This window comes from Formica exsecta, unplaced genomic scaffold (genome assembly GCF_003651465.1).
Source record: "Formica exsecta isolate Colony F162 unplaced genomic scaffold, ASM365146v1 scaffold170, whole genome shotgun sequence".
In the NCBI taxonomy this organism is placed as follows: domain Eukaryota; kingdom Metazoa; phylum Arthropoda; class Insecta; order Hymenoptera; family Formicidae; genus Formica; species Formica exsecta.
This window is the reverse complement of record NW_021849016.1, coordinates 305,811-316,813: the sequence shown is the minus strand read 5'-3', so window position 1 is coordinate 316,813 and position 11,003 is coordinate 305,811. Positions and strand designations below refer to the sequence as shown.

General features: G+C 35.7%; 1 protein-coding gene across 1 annotated transcript; it reads left to right on the top strand.

Moving 5' to 3' along the window:
• Window positions 1-1,698: 1,698 nt before the first annotated feature.
• LOC115233330 (2-phosphoxylose phosphatase 1) lies at window positions 1,699-10,862 on the top strand. Its single transcript, XM_029803674.1, is given in 5 exon segments — window positions 1,699-2,140; window positions 5,132-5,299; window positions 5,679-6,253; window positions 8,045-8,659; window positions 8,662-10,862. Coding segments are annotated over 5 exon segments (1,593 nt in total). The 5' UTR covers window positions 1,699-2,049; the 3' UTR covers window positions 8,806-10,862.
• Window positions 10,863-11,003: the final 141 nt, after the last annotated feature.

The window sequence follows — 11,003 nt, the reverse complement described above, 5'->3', positions numbered from 1 at the left end:
AAAAAAAGAAAAAAGTGTGGAGAGAGGGGGGGGGGGAGACAGTCTAATTATTTTAAAAATAATAAAATTATATTGCTTTAAAAATAACTGTGCTTTCTTTTCTAATTATCATATGTAATAGAATTGAATAAAATATTATGTAATAAAATTACTCATTTATCGCTAAAACGTTCTTATTTTTATATTTTTAAAGTATTATACTTATTACATAAAATCGATAAACAAAAACTCAACTTTAGCAGAGAGTCTGAATTACGTAACGATGTTTCTTAATCCGTTCACTCTGACGCGCTTTATTTTAAGATATCTCTTTACCCTACAGCAAGTAAAGCATCGCTTTCACCGGGATCCTTATTAACAAAGAATATCGCTCTCGTCTGTAGACCGTTTAAGTTTGCAGGGCCGCGGGGGCGTTCAATGACAGTTGCGTGCCCGACGACGTAGACGGGCCCGATTACTCGCGTGTAACCGCGCGCCGAGATGTAACACGCGTCAACTGCTCTGATATGACAACTCGAGACTAACCATCAACTGCGGGACAATCTAGCCATCAGTCTTAAATGGAATATATTTACAGCCGGGCCGAGAGAGCGCGGCGATGCCCAACACGGTGACATCAGCACATCCGCTTTCCTTCGTCGGCAAGCTCTCTGCTTTTCATGGTCATTTATTCGTCTAAGGGGGAGCCTTGTTCTTGCCGAATTAAAGTTTTCAATCTACGATCGAGACCGTTGCAATCGCGATGAGTTTGATTGTCGATATAGATACGGATGTCGAGGATTTGATTATGTAATGAACGGTGATTGCAACCTGATAGCTGATTGATTTTGAAAATTGAATTGATCATAATTAATCGCTCCGGATTGTATCTGATGGTAACGCTTGGTACGTGATTGTTTTAGATAACAATCTCTATTGCATTGTATGCAAAGCAAGATTATGTCGTTGAAAATAATGTGCGAGATAATCTTCTGTCTACGAAATATCTCAGAGTATCAATAAGTTTCTCCTACAAACGGTTCACAGTTTTGTAAAATATGTTACAGATTGAAACAAATTTTTTTATTTATTTGCGATTAAATATATCATATTAAGAAATAATTATATCTAATATAAAAGTCGGTCAGATGGAGGATACTAAATAATTTGCCGTCATTCTCGACGTCATTGTCGACGTTTCTCGTTTTAGATCGATTTGTTCACAGTTTTGTAAAATATGTTACAGATTGAAACAAATTTTTTTATTTATTTGCGATTAAATATATCATCAGCATCATTACATGTATTAATTATATGTTAAGTGTTTATAATGTGATTATAGTAATTGTGTCGAAGAAAAAGTTAACATCTTTTTTTTACATTTTAATTTTTCTTATATATTAAAAGAGTAAAAAAAAAAATATATATATATATATGTTTTTAGTATTTTGTGACGTGACGAAAATATCCAGTTCTCGACAGAGAATGCATAACCGACCGGCTTTTGCTGATCGGGCATTCCGTTTGATAACTACGCCAGATAAAGGAAGGTCGATAAACGTTATACGAGAGTGCCACTCTGTAGACCGACCATGCCATCGCGGGGGAAAACTAGTCGGCTTTTCAGGGTGGAAGGTAATCGGTGGTAGAGCGCTTGCGCCTGAAACACCCCCCCCCCCCCCCCCCCCCCCCCCCGTGAAAATTCACCCCTCGTTGTTATCGCCATGTCGGGAACCGGCAGTTCCATCTCGGGCGGACACGCAGCAGGATAGGGTAGATAGACAGATTTTTCGGCGCGGTTTTTCTCGTCGATCGCTCGTGGCGCGATTGCTCGTGTCGATCGGATGATCGGGTGATACTTGTCGCACGACCGTCGGACAAGTATGCGAAGGAAAGAGCGAAGGTCGAAAGGCGTTTGAAGATGCAGCTTCGATCGGTCCCTACGAGCGGAACGAATATCCAGTCGCGTCCTCGCCGCGTCACTCCGCGTCGTCGTCATCGTGACGGGACGTCGTTACCGCTCGTCGTTGCCCCGCGAATCGGTCCCACGGGGCCCGTAACCGTCGAGGGATGCTCGCGGAGATGGTCCGGTTGTCCTACCAACACAGGGCATTCTACTGCTACGTGATTCTAAGCGTGTGGATCTTCCTCCTGGTCGCTGGTAAACGCAACCTCGTGACCGCTGATTTTATATGCATTTAGGGAGGGATGGGGGGGGGGGGGGATGGTTCTGTTAAATATCCTTATCGAAATCAAATTCTTAGAAATCGATGTAATTTCACTGACAATTAAGTTCGATTGCTATAAACACGCGAGAATGATTGTGTGCGTTTATTTGCGACAATACAAATCAATAAAATATATATTTTGTCGTACCTATAGAAAATTGAACTCGTCGAAATTCAACCCACATATATTATTGGATATTATATATTGTATACCGTGTTTACGTCGCGTTTTATATGCTTGTAAAACGTGCGTTCGTAGATTTTTAGTTTCATATTTGATTGTTAACTTGTCGAACTTCGAGATGCTTAAATATTTAAACCCTTTCAGCATGATTTTAGCGAGTTTTTATTTTTAAATATAGGGTAAGATGTATATATATGTATAGATGTTGTCGCAGCTATACACTTGAGCGCTTCTGTTCGTTATCACTTGAGTTTTAATAATAGAGCTATAACACAGTAGAGAACAACTTTAGTTTTTCAATAACGAATTAGCTGAATATTGTCACGTGTTATCAAGGCAACTTGACTATTCTACTTTCTTTTTTTCATAAAGTAAGGCAACTGTGCGATCATAGTTGACACAGATGTCAACTGATTGCAGAAAAAAAAATAAATCCATTAAAACCAGTTTAATCTCTCTCTTCATATTAGATAGATTTTTTGTTAAAGCACAAATCGGGAGAAGGACTGTTTTTTAATACAAATTTGTTGGAAGTTTAATTATTTTTGTCGATATTAATATTTTAATATTTTATATATATGTACATATATAATTTCATATAAATCTAACATTATATATATAATATATTTTTTATATTAATATTTAAAAAACTTTATTATTCATTAAAAAATTAATAAAGAATGTTGCGCTTATGCAAACAAGCGTGATAGTTTAATTCAATACAAAGTTTGTTTCAATACAAATTTGCATTAATTGCATGTTTACACATTAAAGTCGATGCATGGGCGTACATAAAAAGAGCTTCATTTTTTTCTGCACTTCAAACCCGAGTAAAACAAGAGCTTTGCCTTTTTGTTTTGCCCATGCAATCATCATCAATGACGATTTACGATTCTCGGCTTAGTTTTGTATATATGTATAGTTATATTTTCAATTTAAAATATCACAAAAACTATAAAAGAGCACCATCTAATTTCAGACGTAAATTAGTCAGAAATATACCATCTACAACGTACCTATATGTTGTCAAGATTAAGATGATCTGTGCAACTTTTTGTAAAAAATTACCAAGTATTTTTGCAAAATAAAGTACAAATCTTTTATATCCAATCAGTGTATCTCATCCGTTCATTATTATATATGTATGTATGCACGTATATTGTAGGTATATCGTCTTTTATATCGGCGTTTAAATAAAAAGATTTTTAAGCCGCGCGATATCAAAGACACGTCTACACTTCTCTTTAGTAATTTCTCTTAATATAAGATAAAATAGTTAAAACATATTTAGTATATCTGATCACAAATGATTCACACGGATATATTGGATGATTGCATAAGTTCGTGCCCGATTTTCATAGATGGCATTAAGTTACTGCATGGCGGAGTTCTATTGTTTTCGTGTGGTAATTGTTGCTTACACCGAATAGATGACGTTGTCTTATGTCAATTTAGCGTCAGACATTGTTCAGATAAGTCCATTTGTGCATAAGAGAAATCATTAAAAATGGAGAACGAAAAGGTGCATTTGCGGCATGTAATGTTATATGAATTTCGGAAAGGCGTGAGTGTTGGGATTGCACAAAAAAATATTCAAACCGTTTATTTGGACCGCGCTCCTGCTCTCCGAACAGTCAAAAAGTGGTTTGGCAGATTTCGAAATGGTGATTTCAACATGGAGGATCAACCCCGCTCTGGACGGCCTTCTGGCATTGATGATGACATTGTGCATGCCTTAGTGGAAAGAAACCCAAGGATTACAACTGAGGATATTGCTGAGAGGCTGAACATCGATAATTCAACCGCTTTTCGTCATTTAAAAAAGCTTGGATACGTTTCCAAGCTTGATACATGGGTGCCGCATCTCCTGACTGAAAGGAATAAGCTAAACCGTATGACTGTGGCTCTTTCTCTTCTCGAGCGTAACAAAAAAGAGCCTTTTTTAGATCGAATGGTAACAGGCGATGAAAAGTGGATTCTCTACAAAAACGTACAGCGAAAGAGGACATGGAAAACAGCAGCTGAAGGAGCAGAACCCGTAAGCAAAGGCTGGCTTGCATCCGATGAAGGTGTTGCTGTGTGTTTGGTGGGATCGCAAGGGAATTATTTACTTTGAGCTGCTCCGACGCGGCGAAACAATCACGGCGGACAAGTACTGTGAGCAACTAACTAGACTCGCTGCAGCTATTCTAGAAAAACGTCCGATTTTGGCCAATCGAAAAGGCGTCATCTTCCACCACGACAATGCTAGGCCACACGTCGCTCAACAGACGTTGCGAAAACTGCAGGAGTTGCAATGGGAAATTCTGCAGCACCCGCCATATTCTCCAGATATTGCGCCTTCAGATTTTTATCTGTTCCGGTCTTTGCAGAATAGTTTAAATGGCAAGAATCTCAATTCCGAGGAAGTTGTCGAAAACCACCTTACAAACTTTTTTCAAGAAAAATCAAGTTCTTTCTTCAAAAATGGAATCGACAAGCTTATAGATCGTTGGAAAACCATTGTAGAAAAGAATGGAGACTATATAATTGATTAATAAAAGTGTTATCTCTAAAATATAATCTATTGAAGTTTATATTTAAATCGTTCACGAACTTATGCAATCACCTGATATTTTGACATATATAAATATCTCCTATTGTTGTATTTATGCAATTGAATAAAAACATTAGGAAAGAATGTAATAAAATGTAAATTTAGAATGTAAAGATTACAAACAATTTTTTTTTCATTGCGCAGGCATGTATAAATATATCGGCGTGGATGAGAAAACTTCGGTGCAAACGAGAGTCTTAAATAATGATCTGTTGCTCCGAGAATTCCCGAGAAATTTAAAATCGGACGCGAAGACGAAGAAGATCTTTCGTTTTTGCAATTTACCGCATGAGATAGCTGCAGAGACCGAAGGTATGTTCTATACGATTATTCTATTTTTGTATAAAACATGACAAACATCAAAATGGGATATATTCCAATTATGTTATATTATTATACAAGATCAATAATTACAATTATTCTATTTTTGTATAAAAGATGACAAACATCAAAATGGGATATATTCCAATTAAATTATATTACGAGATCAATAATTACTAGTCATGTACTAAAAGATGTCTAAATATATTAAAAGAAATCATTGTTGAAGCTCTTTGCGCATAATAAAATCGCAATAAATAATTAAAATCAATATTTTTTATTACCTCGCATACTCGAATCGCGAAAAATAATGTCCTTCTTACATCACGTAATTATACAATACGCATAAGGCGTTTTGTTCTTCAAATAGGTAAACTCGATGGTAACTTGACATTAGGCGGCATCCTGATCTTCATCCGTCACGGCGACAGAGGTCCTTTGACGCATATACGAAACATAAGCAGCATAAATTGCGGCGGCGAAATTGGCGCCGGAACTGGCGTAACGGAACTGGAAACGATTTACGAGAATTATGTAAATTTTGTGCAAAATGTGTCGAGCTACTCGAAGACCGCCTGGGCCCAGTTCCTGGGCCCGTTTCACGGGCTGCCCGTGCTGCCGGCGAACGCGCGCGACTGCAAGATCGGTCAGCTGACGACCCTTGGCATTCTGCAGCTGCTGAAGACTGGGATCCTGTTGAGAAACGCGTACTATCACAAGCTCAATCTCGGCAACGGCACCACCTTCGGCAAGGACGTCATTGTTTACAGCACTTCCTACCGCAGGACTGTGCAGAGTGCCGTCGCGTTGCTCTACGCGCTGTTCGAGAACGATGGTTTCCAGAGCCTGGCGAGGATCAGTCTTCAGGAGAGCCAGAGCTATGCGTTCTGCAATAACGAATGCGCTTGTCCTGCAGCTGAGAAATTTCTGAAGCAGCATTTAAAGGTAATTGCACGAAGACAAACACGAGTGTAAATATATAAGCCACGCATTTAGAATCTAATTTTTTCACCTAAAAAAAGTACTTCATCTGGATTCTATTTATTATTTTATATTATTTATAAAATTACTGTAATTTTATTAATAATATCTTTTAATAATAATTTTTATATAAATTTGTATGAATTTTTAAATGCATGCTTTTTATATATCAGTTTAAAAAATTAGATCATGAAACGTTCTTTTTTTTCTATGAGATTCGAGTCTGATATGGAAATTTTGAATAATTGCGGCGGCACATTAATTATTCAAAGAAATATTTATAGACTTACATTATTGAAACTTTCTTTGCACGTTTCACTTTTTAGAAAGATATATAAAGTTGATATTGCTCTTTCTTTTCATTTTTTAAAGAAGATTCAATAAAATATTATATTGCGCCGTGACTGTCTTATTGAAGCAAGTTTTAATGATCTGAAATCTTCCTCGAAGACATTAAATAATCTGCAATAATCTCGTTCTTTTCTTGCTTTCTCAGGAAATCCAATAAAATTACGTAGGTCATTCAAGGCTGTCACACAAATAACTGATATTGCAACGTACGTTATCTGAATAAAATACATGCACGCGATGATAATTTTTTCTATAGAAATAATCTTGCGTTAACGCTGTCTGTATGTTGCACGTGACATATGAAAAAACATCACATGCATATGTGATGATGTCAATTTTTTCTAAATTAAAATTTCACGGATGAAACCACATGATCCGTTCCAATGTTTCAACGTGTAATAATAAATATTTTGATGATTAAGTTTCGAGTTGAAACCTCGTGTGGAAAAAAAGATCTACTTCAATATAATTTTGACGAGTAGGACAAAGAGACCAGAAAACTTTCTTCACAAAGAATTCAGAATCTAATTAACTCTATTTAAGAAAGCAGTGTTGTAGCTTTTCTGTTTTTTTACATATATATAGAAATACTGAAAAACAAGATGAAAATTGTGCAAATTAAAAACTTGCACATTACTTCCTCATTATTTCGCTTACAAAGCTTAAGCTCCTTAAAGTAAGCAGGTTTTACAATTTTGGCTTCCTCATAGAGGAAAATATTTCAAAATTTGCGAAAGTTCTCAAAAAATTCAAAATTTTATAAAAAATGAAACCAATCTTCACCAAATTCAATACCAACCATTCTTTAATGATACTCTATTTATGTAAAAAAAATTAACCCAATATCTAAAAATGTGCAAAAGTTAGAGCGTGTGCAAACATTTCTCAAAAAATTCAAAATTTTATCAAATTCTCAAAAAATTCAAAATTTTATAAAAAATGAGCTCTTTCACCGATCCTCACCAAATTCAATATTAACCATCCTTTAATGATACTTTTAAAATTTTAAAAAATTTATCCCGATATCTCAAAAATTTCAGAAGTTAGAGGTTGTACAATATACATTCCGTACATACACACATACATACATACATACAGACATTTTTTAAAAATATGATTTTTCGATGTTTTAAAACATTCTAAACACATTGGCATAGAAAACAGGAAAAAAATTTTGTCACGAAAATAAAGTTTCCTCTATGAGGAAGAAATATAATTTAATGCTCTTAAACACATTGGCATAGAAAACTGGAAAAAAAATTTTGTCACAAAAATAAAGTTTCCTCTATGAGAAAGCAATATAATTTAATGCTCTTGAGAAAATATTCCCGAGAAGCTCCGAGATGCGTGTTTGCTATGAAATCGTACGAGGCTCTCCGCAAGTTACTCCTCTACTTTCCCCAGGAGACTTCCAACCATCTAAGATCTCATCCAGCCGTTGGTGAGCTGATCAAGCAGGCGGCGAGTGCCGTGTTCGAGCTTCCGGATCAAGCGCAGACGTGCGACCCGAATACGCTGAGGGACGCTTTATTAACGTACGTGTGCCACGGCGCCTCTCTACCGTGCGCCGATCTCGCGGAGGACACTTTAAGAGCGACCGCGCAGAGGACGTGCGTCAAGAGCGACCACGTTACCGGGCTGTTCGCCTACACGGACTGGGAGTCCAAGCAGATCGCCAAGAGCAGCAGCCGCAACAAGTACGGGCTGCTCAAGGCGTATGGGATGCTGCGCGGCATCGTCACCTTCATGCTACGCATCATCTCCGAGGCCAGACCCAAGATCGTCCTCTACTCCGGCCACGACAAGACCCTGGAGTACCTCGCCACCGCTCTCGGCGTGGTTTCGGACGTGGCGACGCATTACGCTTCGAGGCTCGTCATCGAGATCTACAAGATCAATCCGCGGAATGATAATCGCCTCGCCAGCGACTTTTATTTCCGCGTTGTCGCCAACGGTCGAGATCTCACACCGAAGATCCCGTTTTGCCGAAACGCCAACACCTACGTCAGCGATGATGGGGAACAAGGACCAGGCAAGAAGAGCGNNNGAGCGTCGTCAAATTGTGCCCGATAGAGAACATCGTCCGACAACTGCACGACGACTATTTCATGCCGTTTAACGCGACGAACTTTAAGGATGCTTGTTCGAGTCACAAGATTCGCTAAAATTAATTATGGTCGAACAAGAAGATTCTCTATAAGAAAGTAGACAAGTTAAAAGGAATTGAGAGAGAATTATTTGATAATAAATAATATATTGTCCTCAAAATTATAATATCTTAAGATTTTTAACACTTTTATAGGTTCTCCTTTTTATCTCTCTTTATTCTCAATATAATGGGACTTTATAGTTACTCTATTAGTAACTACAAAGTACTAAATACCAAATATATATGAGATATAGAAGAAAAATCTATTTGATCTATATATCTCAATTTTTAAAATAAAAGATTTATGTCTTCTCTTGTAATCCTAATAGCTTCGTGTCTTGGAGAATAAAAATTAATGAATAGAAATAAAAAGAGAGGAATGAAGAAACATTCGAGATAAGAGTCAATCTCTTGTTATAGAGATTAGAAAATTATGACTTTATGAAGTGAATTCTTATCAATTCTTTTTAATTCATTTACTTTTTGCATAGCGATTCGATCTATCGAATGGATCGAATGAGTTTCTGACTTGCATTATGTGTCGTAGAAAATAAGCCAACGTGAAAGTAATTATTAATATTAACATTCGAAAAAATTTAAAGAGATAATCCTTAAACTTTCTTATGTACAGTGGGGTGTAAACCACACTTATGTTAGAACGCAGTCTTTCCACCTAACAAGAAAGTAATTCATCTTGATTCTATGTAAAATAGTTATATAGAAATATTCAAAACAAGCTCAGTTAAATTTTCTTTTTACATTTCAATATACATTAACGCGCATACATCTAAGAAAATCTAGGATTGTCAAAAATTATAAAACTAAAAAAAAAAAAAAAGAAAAAACACGAAAAAAAAGAGTACATAAGTTGTCATCCTAGAAAGGAACAAAAAAAGAGCCTTATCCTCATAGATCATTTGTCTAAAACTTTAAAGTATCTTTAGATAAATCGAAGAACGATAGCGCTAATGAATCGATTAGTCGATTATCACATATATTTTATCATACACACTCTAATGTATATATGTAAATATATATATATTTAATGTTCTAGAAATATATATGTATACTAAAAACGCAGTCGTATTTTTTCTTCGATAATATGCATAATATAATAGACAATTATGACAAAATGAAGATAATACAAAGAAGATTCATTATGTTTTGAAGAAAATTTTATATGATAGTTTTTTCTACGACTGTGTATTCATCTAATTAGTGACACTGTTTTACGTCAATTTATATATTTAACAAAGAACACAATTACATGTATATTAAAAGATTGATTGTTTATTACAAATCTCGGAAAAAGTATTCATATTACATGCAATTCGCGATATATAAAAGGCTTATTATAATCTGTCGATAAATAAATAATGAACGCGTTTTACAGCGTACAAGGCACACGCAGGTTTACATGCTTTCTCTTTCTCTCTTTCTCTCTCTCTCTTCTATACTACCTACAATATATTACATAACTTATGAAATAATAATATCATAAATACAAGCGCAATGTCCAGCTAACATCAACTTTCGCAGAACATGCTTTTATTTTGCTAACAATCAATAAAAGCCTCTCATGTGTCTTATAATACTAAGATCTACGCTGTAACATGTCCTTAATGACTTCTCATACTTCATTTCTTTCGTTTCATAATCAATTTCATTTTTTATAATTCTTCAAGTGACATTTAGAAGTTGCGTCACTGTAATCAATAAGTGAAAGATACCGCGAAAATAAAAAAAATCTTGCATGAGATAGTAATGCGAGTTAAAGATATACAAAGTCGCAGTCTATATTACAGAGTCCATGTAAATGCCCAGTTCCGATTATTTCCGGTCAAGCTGACGAAATTTGCATTTCTCTCATCAGTTGAGTTCATGATCAATTATGATCAATTAGTGCAATGTAAATCGTGCAGTCGAACGGAAATAGAAATCCCATGCAGATCGGTCATTGACGACTGCAATTTAGTACAAAATACAGGACGTGTTTATCAAAAAAGGGGAAAAAGAATTATAATAAATGATAAAATAAAAAATGCAAAAATTTCAGTGATTTAAAAAAAAAAAGTGAATATATCAAACGCAAACGACATCCGAACAAGATTTTAAATCCTCACTGATAAAAAATTCGACGATTTCTATAATTCAGTAGAGAAAGAGTCATTTATGTATTATGTTCGCGGTCGCGAGTCAAAATTGACAAATTTA